Raw genomic sequence first — 18,904 nt, forward strand, 5'->3', positions numbered from 1 at the left:
CAACAAAGGCCAAAGGCAACGTAATGCTGCTTTTGGATCGTCTTCACTTAAGAAAGATTTAAGTCGAATCAATGGAAGTGAATGAATGAATGAATAATTATGTTACATTTCAGCAATGATAAATTCAGATCCTTCCTTCTTAGGATATCATCTTAAAGTGTACATTTTATCCTCAATAACAACACTTCCCCCACCTATCTCTCTCCCCAGCCCCGTGTGCCCCAGTGAGTGTTAGTGCCAGTCTGGTTTGTTCCAACTCAGCCAATGTGACCTGGCAAAGAAGTCCCAGTGCCACATCTTACAATGTGACAGCAGTGGGTCAGGATGGACACATACATGGCTGCTCCACCAACAGTACCAGCTGTCAGATACCCAACATGCACTGTGGCCAGAACTATACCATCACAGTGACACCATATGCTGACTCATGTGCTGGGAATCCCAGCATTCCTCTTCACTTCAGTGCAGGTACACAGGGAGAACAAAATATGTACTAACTAGAAAGGTGCAATTTTGGGAAATTGAAAGTGTGGTTGCATTGACACAAGTTACGAGGAATCCACTGGGAACTGAATTCTGTCTTACCATTATATATTTAATACATAATATAATATTATATATTGCGATATCATGTGAAGCATGACAACAGTGACAACAGTCAGTTTGTGAAACATGAAAAAGAATCTCGGACCGAGAACAATAGTGTGTTGCCTATAGCAACCACACTAATGCGACTAAAGACTATGTACTAATATGAACAGTCTCCAACAGACTAATTTGATAGACTAATTAAGATGCTCAGCATACGTTTTGTACTTTTGTTTGATCAATTGAAGCACAAATTAAAGAGAATAATCATTCTTTCTCTGCACTTCTTCCCTCCATCTCTCCAGGTCCCTGCGCCCCCAGTAATGTTTCTGTTTCTGCATCATGTGGGGCTAGCACAGTGTCCTGGTCCCCTGTTTCAGGGGCCAACATGCACATAGCAACAGCAACGGACACGAATGATGGACACGAACACACCTGTAACTCAAGCACAGCAAACACCTGCTCTTTCACTGATTTACACTGTGGTGGAAACTACTCTGTCAGTGTTGTAGCTGTTGACAGAGATTGTCACAGTGAACCAAGTTCAGCTGTGGAACTGAAATCAGGTGAGAAGATGTTCACGAAAAACACTAATGCTGCTTTTGACCTGTTAGGTTTATTCATGTTCTCTTCCGAAAGATTTATTTGGAATGAATGGATTCGAACCTAGGTTGGACTTAGTGACTTGATTGCTAAATGAATAAACAAATACATATTATAGTAGAACATTTGACTTGAAAACGTTTCTGAAAGTGTGTGATTTCCTTTCGAAATTCATTTAATTCCTTGAACATCATTATGATATAACAACATGTCAACATTGTGTTTTGCCTTTGTCTCTTCTCAGTTCCGTGTGCCCCAGTGAATGTTAATGCCAGTCTGGCGTGTCCCAACTCAGCCAATGTGACCTGGGTAGGAAGCTCCAGTGCCACATCTTACAATGTGACAGCAGTGGGTCAGGATGGACACATACATGGCTGCTCCACCAACAGTACCGGCTGTCAGATACCCAACATGCACTGTGGCCAGAACTATACCATCACAGTGACACCATATGCTGACTCATGTGCTGGGAATCCCAGCATTCCTCTTCACTTCATTGCAGGTATTCAGAGAGAACAAGATTTAAAATCTAAAAGCTATGCAACTGAACAGTCTTCAACAGACTTTTGGAACATTGTATTTAATCAGTTTTTTCTCTCCACTTCTTCCCTCCATCTCTCCAGGTCCCTGCCCCCCCAGTAATGTTCATGTTTCTACAGAATGCGGGGTTAGCACAGTGTCCTGGTCCAATGTTTCAGGAGCAGATATGTACATAGCAACAGCAGCAGCACATGATGGACACGAACACACCTGTAACTCAAACGTTGCAACCTCCTGCTCTTTCACTGATCTACACTGTGGTGAAAACTACACTGTCGGTGTTGTAGCTGTTGACAGAGGTTGTCACACAGAACCAAGTTCAGCTGTGGAACTAAAAACAGGTTAGAAGATGTTCACCACAAAACACTGCAGTGCTGCTTTTTACCTGTTGGGTCGTTTTAATTAGGTGTTGATTAAATTGTATTAAATGGCTTCAAATCTAGATATAGATGAATGCATGAAATTAAATGATTAAGTGGAGGAAGGCAAAAATAAATTAACTACCACACAATGTAAATTAATTTAAAATTATGTTTCCACTCAGAAAACAATCTTTTATTTTATAACACATTGCCATGTTTCCCCTTAATAATTTGCAGGTTCAAATCTTAATTTACAATTGTCTTAATGGTAGTCTGGAGCCCTGCTACATTCATTTTTATTTTCTTGTTACTTCATTATTAATGTTGCTGTACAATGTTTAACTCTGTATCCGTCTTCTCTTTGCAGTGCCATGTGTTCCTACCAATGTCTCAGTAGCACCTGACTGTATCAGGAACACTGCTGTTGTGTCCTGGTCTGCCAGCAAGGGGGCAGTACAGTACTCTGTTTCTGCCTGGAGTAGTCAAGGCCATGCCTCGAATACCACCTGCATGTCCTCTGATCTCAACTGTACTCTTACAAACATCACCTGTGGCTCCAACTACACTGTAGATGTAAAGGCTATTGATGGAAACTGCTCCAGTGACCCGAGTCAGACCCTGACATTCAGCTCAGGTAAGACATGGAGAACATATACTGTATGTATGCACAACAAAGGCCAAAGGCAACGTAATGCTGCTTTTGGATCGTCTTCACTTAAGAAAGATTTAAGTCGAATCAATGGAAGTGAATGAATGAATGAATAATTATGTTACATTTCAGCAATGATAAATTCAGATCCTTCCTTCTTAGGATATCATCTTAAAGTGTACATTTTATCCTCAATAACAACACTTCCCCCACCTATCTCTCTCCCCAGCCCCGTGTGCCCCAGTGAGTGTTAGTGCCAGTCTGGTTTGTTCCAACTCAGCCAATGTGACCTGGCAAAGAAGTCCCAGTGCCACATCTTACAATGTGACAGCAGTGGGTCAGGATGGACACATACATGGCTGCTCCACCAACAGTACCAGCTGTCAGATACCCAACATGCACTGTGGCCAGAACTATACCATCACAGTGACACCATATGCTGACTCATGTGCTGGGAATCCCAGCATTCCTCTTCACTTCAGTGCAGGTACACAGGGAGAACAAAATATGTACTAACTAGAAAGGTGCAATTTTGGGAAATTGAAAGTGTGGTTGCATTGACACAAGTTACGAGGAATCCACTGGGAACTGAATTCTGTCTTACCATTATATATTTAATACATAATATAATATTATATATTGCGATATCATGTGAAGCATGACAACAGTGACAACAGTCAGTTTGTGAAACATGAAAAAGAATCTCGGACCGAGAACAATAGTGTGTTGCCTATAGCAACCACACTAATGCGACTAAAGACTATGTACTAATATGAACAGTCTCCAACAGACTAATTTGATAGACTAATTAAGATGCTCAGCATACGTTTTGTACTTTTGTTTGATCAATTGAAGCACAAATTAAAGAGAATAATCATTCTTTCTCTGCACTTCTTCCCTCCATCTCTCCAGGTCCCTGCGCCCCCAGTAATGTTTCTGTTTCTGCATCATGTGGGGCTAGCACAGTGTCCTGGTCCCCTGTTTCAGGGGCCAACATGCACATAGCAACAGCAACGGACACGAATGATGGACACGAACACACCTGTAACTCAAGCACAGCAAACACCTGCTCTTTCACTGATTTACACTGTGGTGGAAACTACTCTGTCAGTGTTGTAGCTGTTGACAGAGATTGTCACAGTGAACCAAGTTCAGCTGTGGAACTGAAATCAGGTGAGAAGATGTTCACGAAAAACACTAATGCTGCTTTTGACCTGTTAGGTTTATTCATGTTCTCTTCCGAAAGATTTATTTGGAATGAATGGATTCGAACCTAGGTTGGACTTAGTGACTTGATTGCTAAATGAATAAACAAATACATATTATAGTAGAACATTTGACTTGAAAACGTTTCTGAAAGTGTGTGATTTCCTTTCGAAATTCATTTAATTCCTTGAACATCATTATGATATAACAACATGTCAACATTGTGTTTTGCCTTTGTCTCTTCTCAGTTCCGTGTGCCCCAGTGAATGTTAATGCCAGTCTGGCGTGTCCCAACTCAGCCAATGTGACCTGGGTAGGAAGCTCCAGTGCCACATCTTACAATGTGACAGCAGTGGGTCAGGATGGACACATACATGGCTGCTCCACCAACAGTACCGGCTGTCAGATACCCAACATGCACTGTGGCCAGAACTATACCATCACAGTGACACCATATGCTGACTCATGTGCTGGGAATCCCAGCATTCCTCTTCACTTCATTGCAGGTATTCAGAGAGAACAAGATTTAAAATCTAAAAGCTATGCAACTGAACAGTCTTCAACAGACTTTTGGAACATTGTATTTAATCAGTTTTTTCTCTCCACTTCTTCCCTCCATCTCTCCAGGTCCCTGCCCCCCCAGTAATGTTCATGTTTCTACAGAATGCGGGGTTAGCACAGTGTCCTGGTCCAATGTTTCAGGAGCAGATATGTACATAGCAACAGCAGCAGCACATGATGGACACGAACACACCTGTAACTCAAACGTTGCAACCTCCTGCTCTTTCACTGATCTACACTGTGGTGAAAACTACACTGTCGGTGTTGTAGCTGTTGACAGAGGTTGTCACACAGAACCAAGTTCAGCTGTGGAACTAAAAACAGGTTAGAAGATGTTCACCACAAAACACTGCAGTGCTGCTTTTTACCTGTTGGGTCGTTTTAATTAGGTGTTGATTAAATTGTATTAAATGGCTTCAAATCTAGATATAGATGAATGCATGAAATTAAATGATTAAGTGGAGGAAGGCAAAAATAAATTAACTACCACACAATGTAAATTAATTTAAAATTATGTTTCCACTCAGAAAACAATCTTTTATTTTATAACACATTGCCATGTTTCCCCTTAATAATTTGCAGGTTCAAATCTTAATTTACAATTGTCTTAATGGTAGTCTGGAGCCCTGCTACATTCATTTTTATTTTCTTGTTACTTCATTATTAATGTTGCTGTACAATGTTTAACTCTGTATCCGTCTTCTCTTTGCAGTGCCATGTGTTCCTACCAATGTCTCAGTAGCACCTGACTGTATCAGGAACACTGCTGTTGTGTCCTGGTCTGCCAGCAAGGGGGCAGTACAGTACTCTGTTTCTGCCTGGAGTAGTCAAGGCCATGCCTCGAATACCACCTGCATGTCCTCTGATCTCAACTGTACTCTTACAAACATCACCTGTGGCTCCAACTACACTGTAGATGTAAAGGCTATTGATGGAAACTGCTCCAGTGACCCGAGTCAGACCCTGACATTCAGCTCAGGTAAGACATGGAGAACATATACTGTATGTATGCACAACAAAGGCCAAAGGCAACGTAATGCTGCTTTTGGATCGTCTTCACTTAAGAAAGATTTAAGTCGAATCAATGGAAGTGAATGAATGAATGAATAATTATGTTACATTTCAGCAATGATAAATTCAGATCCTTCCTTCTTAGGATATCATCTTAAAGTGTACATTTTATCCTCAATAACAACACTTCCCCCACCTATCTCTCTCCCCAGCCCCGTGTGCCCCAGTGAGTGTTAGTGCCAGTCTGGTTTGTTCCAACTCAGCCAATGTGACCTGGCAAAGAAGTCCCAGTGCCACATCTTACAATGTGACAGCAGTGGGTCAGGATGGACACATACATGGCTGCTCCACCAACAGTACCAGCTGTCAGATACCCAACATGCACTGTGGCCAGAACTATACCATCACAGTGACACCATATGCTGACTCATGTGCTGGGAATCCCAGCATTCCTCTTCACTTCAGTGCAGGTACACAGGGAGAACAAAATATGTACTAACTAGAAAGGTGCAATTTTGGGAAATTGAAAGTGTGGTTGCATTGACACAAGTTACGAGGAATCCACTGGGAACTGAATTCTGTCTTACCATTATATATTTAATACATAATATTATATTATATATTGCGATATCATGTGAAGCATGACAACAGTGACAACAGTCAGTTTGTGAAACATGAAAAAGAATCTCGGACCGAGAACAATAGTGTGTTGCCTATAGCAACCACACTAATGCGACTAAAGACTATGTACTAATATGAACAGTCTCCAACAGACTAATTTGATAGACTAATTAAGATGCTCAGCATACGTTTTGTACTTTTGTTTGATCAATTGAAGCACAAATTAAAGAGAATAATCATTCTTTCTCTGCACTTCTTCCCTCCATCTCTCCAGGTCCCTGCGCCCCCAGTAATGTTTCTGTTTCTGCATCATGTGGGGCTAGCACAGTGTCCTGGTCCCCTGTTTCAGGGGCCAACATGCACATAGCAACAGCAACGGACACGACTGATGGACACGAACACACCTGTAACTCAAGCACTGCAAACACCTGCTCTTTCACTGATTTACACTGTGGTGGAAACTACTCTGTCAGTGTTGTAGCTGTTGACAGAGATTGTCACAGTGAACCAAGTTCAGCTGTGGAACTGAAATCAGGTGAGAAGATGTTCACGAAAAACACTAATGCTGCTTTTGACCTGTTAGGTTTATTCATGTTCTCTTCCGAAAGATTTATTTGGAATGAATGGATTCGAACCTAGGTTGGACTTAGTGACTTGATTGCTAAATGAATAAACAAATACATATTATAGTAGAACATTTGACTTGAAAACGTTTCTGAAAGTGTGTGATTTCCTTTCGAAATTCATTTAATTCCTTGAACATCATTATGATATAACAACATGTCAACATTGTGTTTTGCCTTTGTCTCTTCTCAGTTCCGTGTGCCCCAGTGAATGTTAATGCCAGTCTGGCGTGTCCCAACTCAGCCAATGTGACCTGGGTAGGAAATTCCAGTGCCACATCTTACAATGTGACAGCAGTGGGTCAGGATGGACACATACATGGCTGCTCCACCAACAGTACCGGCTGTCAGATACCCAACATGCACTGTGGCCAGAACTATACCATCACAGTGACACCATATGCTGACTCATGTGCTGGGAATCCCAGCATTCCTCTTCACTTCATTGCAGGTATTCAGAGAGAACAAGATTTAAAATCTAAAAGCTATGCAACTGAACAGTCTTCAACAGACTTTTGGAACATTGTATTTAATCAGTTTTTTCTCTCCACTTCTTCCCTCCATCTCTCCAGGTCCCTGCCCCCCCAGTAATGTTCATGTTTCTACAGAATGTGGGGTTAGCACAGTGTCCTGGTCCAATGTTTCAGGAGCAGATATGTACATAGCAACAGCAGCAGCACATGATGGACACGAACACACCTGTAACTCAAACGTTGCAACCTCCTGCTCTTTCACTGATCTACACTGTGGTGAAAACTACACTGTCAGTGTTGTAGCTGTTGACAGAGGTTGTCACACAGAACCAAGTTCAGCTGTGGAACTAAAAACAGGTTAGAAGATGTTCACCACAAAACACTGCAGTGCTGCTTTTTACCTGTTGGGTCGTTTTAATTAGGTGTCGATTACATTTTATTAAATGGCTTCAAATCTAGATATAGATGAATGCATGAAATTAAATGATTAAGTGGAGGAAGGCAAAAATAAATTAACTACCACACAATGTAAATTAATTTAAAATGATGTTTCCACTCAGAAAACAATATTTTATTTTATAACACATTGCCATGTTTCCCCTTAATATTTTGCAGGTTCAAATCTTAATTTACAATTGTCTTAATGGTAGTCTGGAGCCCTGCTACATTCATTTTTATTTTCTTGTTACTTCATTATTAATGTTGCTGTACAATGTTTAACTCTGTATCCGTCCTCTCTTTGCAGTGCCATGTGTTCCTACCAATGTCTCAGTAGCACCTGACTGTATCAGGAACACTGCTGTTGTGTCCTGGTCTGCCAGCAAGGGGGCAGTACAGTACTCTGTTTCTGCCTGGAGTAGTCAAGGCCATGCCTCGAATACCACCTGCATGTCCTCTGATCTCAACTGTACTCTTACAAACATCACCTGTGGCTCCAACTACACTGTAGATGTAAAGGCTATTGATGGAAACTGCTCCAGTGACCCGAGTCAGACCCTGACATTCAGCTCAGGTAAGACATGGAGAACATATACTGTATGTATGCACAACAAAGGCCAAAGGCAACGTAATGCTGCTTTTGGATCGTCTTCACTTAAGAAAGATTTAAGTCGAATCAATGGAAGTGAATGAATGAATGAATAATTATGTTACATTTCAGCAATGATAAATTCAGATCCTTCCTTCTTAGGATATCATCTTAAAGTGTACATTTTATCCTCAATAACAACACTTCCCCCACCTATCTCTCTCCCCAGCCCCGTGTGCCCCAGTGAGTGTTAGTGCCAGTCTGGTTTGTTCCAACTCAGCCAATGTGACCTGGCAAAGAAGTCCCAGTGCCACATCTTACAATGTGACAGCAGTGGGTCAGGATGGACACATACATGGCTGCTCCACCAACAGTACCAGCTGTCAGATACCCAACATGCACTGTGGCCAGAACTATACCATCACAGTGACACCATATGCTGACTCATGTGCTGGGAATCCCAGCATTCCTCTTCACTTCAGTGCAGGTACACAGGGAGAACAAAATATGTACTAACTAGAAAGGTGCAATTTTGGGAAATTGAAAGTGTGGTTGCATTGACACAAGTTACGAGGAATCCACTGGGAACTGAATTCTGTCTTACCATTATATATTTAATACATAATATAATATTATATATTGCGATATCATGTGAAGCATGACAACAGTGACAACAGTCAGTGTGTGAAACATGAAAAAGAATCTCGGACCGAGAACAATAGTGTGTTGCCTATAGCAACCACACTAATGTGACTAAAGACTATGTACTAATATGAACAGTCTCCAACAGACTAATTTGATAGACTAATTAAGATGCTCAGCATACGTTTTGTACTTTTGTTTGATCAATTGAAGCACAAATTAAAGAGAATAATCATTCTTTCTCTGCACTTCTTCCCTCCATCTCTCCAGGTCCCTGCGCCCCCAGTAATGTTTCTGTTTCTGCATCATGTGGGGCTAGCACAGTGTCCTGGTCCCCTGTTTCAGGGGCCAACATGCACATAGCAACAGCAACGGACACGAATGATGGACACGAACACACCTGTAACTCAAGCACTGCAAACACCTGCTCTTTCACTGATTTACACTGTGGTGGAAACTACTCTGTCAGTGTTGTAGCTGTTGACAGAGATTGTCACAGTGAACCAAGTTCAGCTGTGGAACTGAAATCAGGTGAGAAGATGTTCACGAAAAACACTAATGCTGCTTTTGACCCGTTAGGTTTATTCATGTTCTCTTCCGAAAGATTTATTTGGAATGAATGGATTCGAACCTAGGTTGGACTTAGTGACTTGATTGCTAAATGAATAAACAAATACATATTATAGTAGAACATTTGACTTGAAAACGTTTCTGAAAGTGTGTGATTTCCTTTCGAAATTCATTTAATTCCTTGAACATCATTATGATATAACAACATAACATTGTGTTTTGCCTTTGTCTCTTCTCAGTTCCGTGTGCCCCAGTGAATGTTAATGCCAGTCTGGCGTGTCCCAACTCAGCCAATGTGACCTGGGTAGGAAGCTCCAGTGCCACATCTTACAATGTGACAGCAGTGGGTCAGGATGGACACATACATGGCTGCTCCACCAACAGTACCGGCTGTCAGATACCCAACATGCACTGTGGCCAGAACTATACCATCACAGTGACGCCATATGCTGACTCATGTGCTGGGAATCCCAGCATTCCTCTTCACTTCATTGCAGGTATTCAGAGAGAACAAGATTTAAAATCTAAAAGCTATGCAACTGAACAGTCTTCAACAGACTTTTGGAACATTGTATTTAATCAGTTTTTTCTCTCCACTTCTTCCCTCCATCTCTCCAGGTCCCTGCCCCCCCAGTAATGTTCATGTTTCTACAGAATGTGGGGTTAGCACAGTGTCCTGGTCCAATGTTTCAGGAGCAGATATGTACATAGCAACAGCAGCAGCACATGATGGACACGAACACACCTGTAACTCAAACGTTGCAACCTCCTGCTCTTTCACTGATCTACACTGTGGTGAAAACTACACTGTCAGTGTTGTAGCTGTTGACAGAGGTTGTCACACAGAACCAAGTTCAGCTGTGGAACTAAAAACAGGTTAGAAGATGTTCACCACAAAACACTGCAGTGCTGCTTTTTACCTGTTGGGTCGTTTTAATTAGGTGTCGATTACATTTTATTAAATGGCTTCAAATCTAGATATAGATGAATGCATGAAATTAAATGATTAAGTGGAGGAAGGCAAAAATAAATTAACTACCACACAATGTAAATTAATTTAAAATGATGTTTCCACTCAGAAAACAATCTTTTATTTTATAACACATTGCCATGTTTCCCCTTAATATTTTGCAGGTTCACATCTTAATTTACAATTGTCTTAATGGTAGTCTGGAGCCCTGCTACATTCATTTTTATTTTCTTGTTACTTCATTATTAATGTTGCTGTACAATGTTTAACTCTGTATCCGTCCTCTCTTTGCAGTGCCATGTGTTCCTACCAATGTCTCAGTAGCACCTGACTGTATCAGGAACACTGCTGTTGTGTCCTGGTCTGCCAGCAAGGGGGCAGTACAGTACTCTGTTTCTGCCTGGAGTAGTCAAGGCCATGCCTCGAATACCACCTGCATGTCCTCTGATCTCAACTGTACTCTTACAAACATCACCTGTGGCTCCAACTACACTGTAGATGTAAAGGCTATTGATGGAAACTGCTCCAGTGACCCGAGTCAGACCCTGACATTCAGCTCAGGTAAGACATGGAGAACATATACTGTATGTATGCACAACAAAGGCCAAAGGCAACGTAATGCTGCTTTTGGATCGTCTTCACTTAAGAAAGATTTAAGTCGAATCAATGGAAGTGAATGAATGAATGAATAATTATGTTACATTTCAGCAATGATAAATTCAGATCCTTCCTTCTTAGCATATCATCTTAAAGTGTAAATTTTATCCTCAATAACAACACTTCCCCCACCTATCTCTCTCCCCAGCCCCGTGTGCCCCAGTGAGTGTTAGTGCCAGTCTGGTTTGTTCCAACTCAGCCAATGTGACCTGGCAAAGAAGTCCCAGTGCCACATCTTACAATGTGACAGCAGTGGGTCAGGATGGACACATACATGGCTGCTCCACCAACAGTACCAGCTGTCAGATACCCAACATGCACTGTGGCCAGAACTATACCATCACAGTGACACCATATGCTGACTCATGTGCTGGGAATCCCAGCATTCCTCTTCACTTCAGTGCAGGTACACAGGGAGAACAAAATATGTACTAACTAGAAAGGTGCAATTTTGGGAAATTGAAAGTGTGGTTGCATTGACACAAGTTACGAGGAATCCACTGGGAACTGAATTCTGTCTTACCATTATATATTTAATACATAATATAATATTATATATTGCGATATCATGTGAAGCATGACAACAGTGACAACAGTCAGTGTGTGAAACATGAAAAAGAATCTCGGACCGAGAACAATAGTGTGTTGCCTATAGCAACCACACTAATGTGACTAAAGACTATGTACTAATATGAACAGTCTCCAACAGACTAATTTGATAGACTAATTAAGATGCTCAGCATACGTTTTGTACTTTTGTTTGATCAATTGAAGCACAAATTAAAGAGAATAATCATTCTTTCTCTGCACTTCTTCCCTCCATCTCTCCAGGTCCCTGCGCCCCCAGTAATGTTTCTGTTTCTGCATCATGTGGGGCTAGCACAGTGTCCTGGTCCCCTGTTTCAGGGGCCAACATGCACATAGCAACAGCAACGGACACGAATGATGGACACGAACACACCTGTAACTCAAGTACTGCAAACACCTGCTCTTTCACTGATTTACACTGTGGTGGAAACTACTCTGTCAGTGTTGTAGCTGTTGACAGAGATTGTCACAGTGAACCAAGTTCAGCTGTGGAACTGAAATCAGGTGAGAAGATGTTCACGAAAAACACTAATGCTGCTTTTGACCTGTTAGGTTTATTCATGTTCTCTTCCGAAAGATTTATTTGGAATGAATGGATTCGAACCTAGGTTGGACTTAGTGACTTGATTGCTAAATGAATAAACAAATACATATTATAGTAGAACATTTGACTTGAAAACGTTTCTGAAAGCGTGTGATTTCCTTTCGAAATTCATTTAATTCCTTGAACATCATAATGATATAACAACATGTCAACATTGTGTTTTGCCTTTGTCTCTTCTCAGTTCCGTGTGCCCCAGTGAATGTTAATGCCAGTCTGGCGTGTCCCAACTCAGCCAATGTGACCTGGGTAGGAAGCTCCAGTGCCACATCTTACAATGTGACAGCAGTGGGTCAGAATGGACACATACATGGCTGCTCCACCAACAGTACCGGCTGTCAGATACCCAACATGCACTGTGGCCAGAACTATACCATCACAGTGACACCATATGCTGACTCATGTGCTGGGAATCCCAGCATTCCTCTTCACTTCATTGCAGGTATTCAGAGAGAACAAGATTTAAAATCTAAAAGCTATGCAACTGAACAGTCTTCAACAGACTTTTGGAACATTGTATTTAATCAGTTTTTTCTCTCCACTTCTTCCCTCCATCTCTCCAGGTCCCTGCCCCCCCAGTAATGTTCATGTTTCTACAGAATGTGGGGTTAGCACAGTGTCCTGGTCCAATGTTTCAGGAGCAGATATGTACATAGCAACAGCAGCAGCACATGATGGACACGAACACACCTGTAACTCAAACGTTGCAACCTCCTGCTCTTTCACTGATCTACACTGTGGTGAAAACTACACTGTCAGTGTTGTAGCTGTTGACAGAGGTTGTCACACAGAACCAAGTTCAGCTGTGGAACTAAAAACAGGTTAGAAGATGTTCACCACAAAACACTGCAGTGCTGCTTTTTACCTGTTGGGTCGTTTTAATTAGGTGTCGATTACATTTTATTAAATGGCTTCAAATCTAGATATAGATGAATGCATGAAATTAAATGATTAAGTGGAGGAAGGCAAAAATAAATTAACTACCACACAATGTAAATTTATTTAAAATTATGTTTCCACTCAGAAAACAATCTTTTATTTTATAACACATTGCCATGTTTCCCCTTAATATTTTGCAGGTTCACATCTTAATTTACAATTGTCTTAATGGTAGTCTGGAGCCCTGCTACATTCATTTTTATTTTCTTGTTACTTCATTATTAATGTTGCTGTACAATGTTTAACTCTGTATCCGTCTTCTCTTTGCAGTGCCATGTGTTCCTACCAATGTCTCAGTAGCACCTGACTGTATCAGGAACACTGCTGTTGTGTCCTGGTCTGCCAGCAAGGGGGCAGTACAGTACTCTGTTTCTGCCTGGAGTAGTCAAGGCCATGCCTCGAATACCACCTGCATGTCCTCTGATCTCAACTGTACTCTTACAAACATCACCTGTGGCTCCAACTACACTGTAGATGTAAAGGCTATTGATGGAAACTGCTCCAGTGACCCGAGTCAGACCCTGACATTCAGCTCAGGTAAGACATGGAGAACATATACTGTATGTATGCACAACAAAGGCCAAAGGCAACGTAATGCTGCTTTTGGATCGTCTTCACTTAAGAAAGATTTAAGTCGAATCAATGGAAGTGAATGAATGAATGAATAATTATGTTACATTTCAGCAATGATAAATTCAGATCCTTCCTTCTTAGGATATCATCTTAAAGTGTACATTTTATCCTCAATAACAACACTTCCCCCACCTATCTCTCTCCCCAGCCCCGTGTGCCCCAGTGAGTGTTAGTGCCAGTCTGGTTTGTTCCAACTCAGCCAATGTGACCTGGCAAAGAAGTCCCAGTGCCACATCTTACAATGTGACAGCAGTGGGTCAGGATGGACACATACATGGCTGCTCCACCAACAGTACCAGCTGTCAGATACCCAACATGCACTGTGGCCAGAACTATACCATCACAGTGACACCATATGCTGACTCATGTGCTGGGAATCCCAGCATTCCTCTTCACTTCAGTGCAGGTACACAGGGAGAACAAAATATGTACTAACTAGAAAGGTGCAATTTTGGGAAATTGAAAGTGTGGTTGCATTGACACAAGTTACGAGGAATCCACTGGGAACTGAATTCTGTCTTACCATTATATATTTAATACATAATATAATATTATATATTGCGATATCATGTGAAGCATGACAACAGTGACAACAGTCAGTGTGTGAAACATGAAAAAGAATCTCGGACCGAGAACAATAGTGTGTTGCCTATAGCAACCACACTAATGCGACTAAAGACTATGTACTAATATGAACAGTCTCCAATAGACTAATTTGATAGACTAATTAAGATGCTCAGCATATGTTTTGTACTTTTGTTTGATCAATTGAAGCACAAATTAAAGAGAATAATCATTCTTTCTCTGCACTTCTTCCCTCCATCTCTCCAGGTCCCTGCGCCCCCAGTGATGTTTCTGTTTCTGCATCATGTGGGGCTAGCACAGTGTCCTGGTCCCCTGTTTCAGGGGCCAACATGCACATAGCAACAGCAATGGACACGGATGATGGACACGAACACACCTGTAACTCAAGCACTGCAAACACCTGCTCTTTCACTGATTTACACTGTGGTGGAAACTACTCTGTCAGTGTTGTAGCTGTTGACAGAGATTGTCACAGTGAACCAAGTTCAGCTGTGGAACTTGAAACAGGTGAGACACTCACCAAAGATACTGATATTTAGCATATATCTCTGGGAGATTACTTAGGCTACAATCTAGACATGGATGAGTGTAAGAAACGAGTAAAGGGGGAGGAATGAATCATTTAGCCACCCCACAATGCAATCTCATGAGAACTAAAAAATAAACCACATACTGTACGTATAGCATGTCCACTCATCATAATACTGATTTTAGATCTTAATTGTCACAATTAGTTACATTTCTTTCTTTTTCCGATCAGTTCTAATCATTTACTATACAGAATATCTTTGAGCCCAGTTATATTGTGTAATGTTTAACTCTGTATTCCATCGTCTCTTTGCAGTGCCATGTGTTCCTACCAGCGTCTCGGTAGCTCCTGACTGTATCAGGAACACTGCTGTTGTGTCCTGGTCTGCCAGCAGGGGGGCAGTACAGTACTCTGTGTCTGCCTGGAGTAGTCCTATGAATGCCACCTGCCTGTCCTCTGAACTCAACTGTACCCTTAGAAACTTCACGTGTGGCACCAACTACACTGTAGCTGTCAAGGCTATTAACGGCAACTGCTCCAGTGATCCGAGTCAGACCCTGACATTCAGCTCGGGTAAGAGATTTACATGCACGAGAACACTTTTACACTATACACTGACTGACTGCATGCTGCCACCTGTAGATTATTCATCTATTTAAAACAATCCATAATTTTCCCCAGTCCCTTGCCCGCCCCAGAATATAAGCGCCAGGGTCAACTGTTCCTCTAACACCGCGGCCATCTCCTGGAATCCCAGCACCGATGTCCTCAACTACACAGCTTTCGTCACTGGTGGTGACGGAACAGTTCTCCCGTGCACGTCTTCCGACAATACGTGTTCTGTCGAGGGTCTGCCCTGCGGAATTACCTTCTCTGTTCAAGTCAGGGCTCACAAAGCATACTGTGACAGCCAGCTCAGTCCACCAGTCAACATCTCATCAGGTACCGTATGGGGTGGCCATGCCGCCAAAATTGTTTAAAAAAAAACAACAACTTGCATTTCTTAAACCCTCGATCATCCGACCAACCAAATTCCCTCTCATGTGTATTCTCCAGCTCCATGCGAACCCCAAGGCATCAACGGCTCCTTGGACTGTCTGTCCAATGAAGCAACCATATCGTGGAACTCAACGTTAGGGGCAGAGATGTACACGGTGACGGCGGTGGGTGGAGGCCACGCGACAAACTGCACTGCTTTCACCAGCACCACATGTATGGTGGATGACCTTGCCTGTGGCGTCCTCTATACGTTCTCTGTCACCGCCGCCAACAGCCTGTGTGACAGTCGTCCCAGCGCCACCATCCAGTTGCAGACAGGTAACGCACGTTTAAAAACGCAGCTCAGAGACACAGAAACACATGTACACGTACATTATTTTCCCTGTAATGTCTGTGCGAACCCCGGGGTCTGTTGAGGGGTTTCTTTTAAAACATAAAATTTAAAGTTGGTCACAAAAATGAAAAACATGTACACATACAAGCACCAATACAATGCTTTCTTTACTATCCTCACCCTACGTTTTAACAGCAGGCGAACAGCGGCGACTCTGGGTGATACAAATCTCCTAGAGGGAGTTCCGTATCACCATTCATGGAGGGTAAACAAAGAAACATTATTTTCATGTTTTCGAACGACGTTCCACCGCCCACTTTCCGACTATCGCTGGGTCCCATAGACAAATAACGCACTTCCGGAAAATACGCCAGGCTGCACCTGCTGTTAGAACGTACCATTAGCTTTATATGTAGAATGCCCATTTAAGTGCTTCACTTAGAAAAGCATCTTCAAAACTCTGAATCCCCCTCCCCTTTAGCCCCATGCCGACCAGTCAACCTCTCAGTTGAGTACAACTGTGCCAACCAGTCGGCACTGCTGTCCTGGACTCCCGCCAGTGGTGCAGTGGAATACTTCGGCTGCGCCCAGGACGACAGTGGCGCCAGGCTGTGCTGTGACAGCTTGGACACAAACTGCACCATAGAGGGCCTTCGGTGTGGAGTCCAGTACAACGTCACTGTACTGGCCTCAGACGGGACATGCAACAGTTCTGTCAGTGACACAGTACGCATTGGAGCTGGTAAGAAATCTCACAGTTGTTATAAGAAACGGATGTTTTGCGATTATTTAAAACCTATTCTATACGATAGTTTCTGTATTCAAGTTGCACCACGATGACAGTTGATGTATTAATAACCAGTCCAACTCTCTCCCTTTAGTTCCCTGTCCTCCAGATAACGTGCAGGTTCGGCTGTTTCCACAACACACAACACGCAACACAACACGCCAGGTGTTGCGTTTCAGCTGGACACAGGTCCCCTGTTCACATGTCCAGTACATGCTGACCATGACGGGTAGTCTCCTCGGGGACAACCAGACCTTGTTCGACCTCTCGTCCTCATGGACAAACTCGACTGCCTACGAGATGCCCCTGCCCTGTGGTTCATCTTACGTCGCCAGTGTGGAAAGCAGGAACTGTGGTGGAACCAGTGGCCAATCAGTGGCTCACAGTGGAAATACAGGTACACTGAGACTGATAGATATTGTTCAAAAGTGACAAGTCACGTTGGTGCATGTATGTGATTGTGCCGCTCGGGCAGTTGTTATCACAATCAATACTAACGATAAACCCTCCCCTCCCCTCCACAGCTCCTTGTCCTCCAACAGGACTGACGTACAGCGGTGTCTTCTCCTCGGCCACAGTCTCATGGAATGCTTCCGTACATGCCGTCACGTACACGGTGTATGACGACAGCGTCTCGCCAAAGTCCCTGCTGTGCAGCACAGGCAGCCTGTCCTGCGCCGTATTCGACGTCCAGTCCAGTCACCTGGTCATCACAGCCATCAACGAAGGAGGGGAGAGTGGAGAAACACGTGTCACATCAGGTACGCGCTTCAGTGCACATTGATGTTAAGAATGCTTCATAGCACTGGCCCTCTAGTCCTGGGGACCCGGACAATTTCTAGTTCTCTGTTTTGCCATCTAGAGTACCAGGTCTGAATTAGTCCCTGAGCAGACAGAGGAGATCTGCTGCTTCACAACATATAATTTAAACAAAATCATAGATAGCAAATAGCAAAACTTACGTGTTGCTTTTTCCTTTACACTCAAGGATGAAGGAGATGTCACTTGAGAAATTACTGTTGACATTGGCCATGGACATCACCTGTAAATCTCAGGTACTGACTGTGGAAGGAAAGAGCTTCATCATCACCGACCTGAACCCAGGCGAAACCCAAACCCAGGAACCTACTTCAATACTTTAACGTGTTTAAACAGGTTAGGGGGGGTCTGGAGATCATCTCTGTAGAATAGGAGACCCGCAGTGTTTCAGAAACCAGAATGTGAAGGTTGCGTAAGCAACCATTAAAATCCCAAAGTCGAGTCCTGTTTTCAAAGTGCCAATATTACAGTGGGTAGACTTTAGACAGAATATGGAGGATAATGGTTTAGAACATTATCAATTTACCATAACATGTATAGAGGGTATATAGAACACATAAACGTCGGGCGATTGCAATGGCCTAGCCACTAAACATAACCACATGGTGTAAGCAATTTTTAATGTCATCTGAAGTTTTGGGTACTATAGAGCTGTTCCAAATATGGACACAACATGCATTGTTGATTTCCTCTATGCTTGTGAAGAACTAACTATGAAGTATATTTTTCATTAAGATGTATGTGGGTAAAAGGTTTGAATGTTTTATATCATTTTTATGTTTTTTCATACTTTTTTTATACGATTCTTTTTCACTTTTGTACATGATATAATAGCATATTCTTAAAGTAATATATCAGGCTGTGTTTTCCAGGTACAGAGAATGTTGACCTTTGATATTATGAATTTATATTTAACAATATTCTCAAATAAAGTTCAAATAAATGAAAAATGTGTAAATGTGTCTTTTTATCCCATCATATTACAAA

General features: G+C 42.4%; 2 protein-coding genes across 2 annotated transcripts; both read left to right on the plus strand.

Annotated features, from left to right (window-relative positions):
* Positions 1–7,532: 7,532 nt before the first annotated feature.
* Positions 7,533–10,187, plus strand: LOC308326215 (fibronectin type III domain-containing protein 7-like; the record flags this gene model as incomplete). The annotated part of the gene is made up of 6 exons (XM_080779023.1): positions 7,533–7,594; positions 7,983–8,249; positions 8,494–8,646; positions 9,177–9,437; positions 9,716–9,912; positions 10,170–10,187. Exons 2-6 carry the CDS (start codon positions 8,126–8,128, stop codon positions 10,185–10,187), a joined length of 753 nt encoding a protein of 250 aa, XP_080635149.1. The 5' UTR covers positions 7,533–7,594; positions 7,983–8,125.
* A 4,609-nt stretch (positions 10,188–14,796) lies between these two features.
* Positions 14,797–18,153, plus strand: LOC308326216 (fibronectin type III domain-containing protein 7-like; the record flags this gene model as incomplete). The annotated part of the gene is made up of 8 exons (XM_080779024.1): positions 14,797–14,956; positions 15,294–15,551; positions 15,660–15,920; positions 16,035–16,295; positions 16,793–17,053; positions 17,193–17,495; positions 17,623–17,859; positions 18,087–18,153. The coding sequence occupies 8 exons, from the start codon at positions 14,797–14,799 to the stop codon at positions 18,089–18,091; spliced, it is 1,746 nt and encodes a 581-aa protein (XP_080635150.1). The 3' UTR covers positions 18,092–18,153.
* Positions 18,154–18,904: the final 751 nt, after the last annotated feature.

Source organism: Protomyctophum bolini (assembly GCF_963924005.1).
Source record: "Protomyctophum bolini genome assembly, chromosome: 12".
Classification (NCBI taxonomy): domain Eukaryota; kingdom Metazoa; phylum Chordata; class Actinopteri; order Myctophiformes; family Myctophidae; genus Protomyctophum; species Protomyctophum bolini.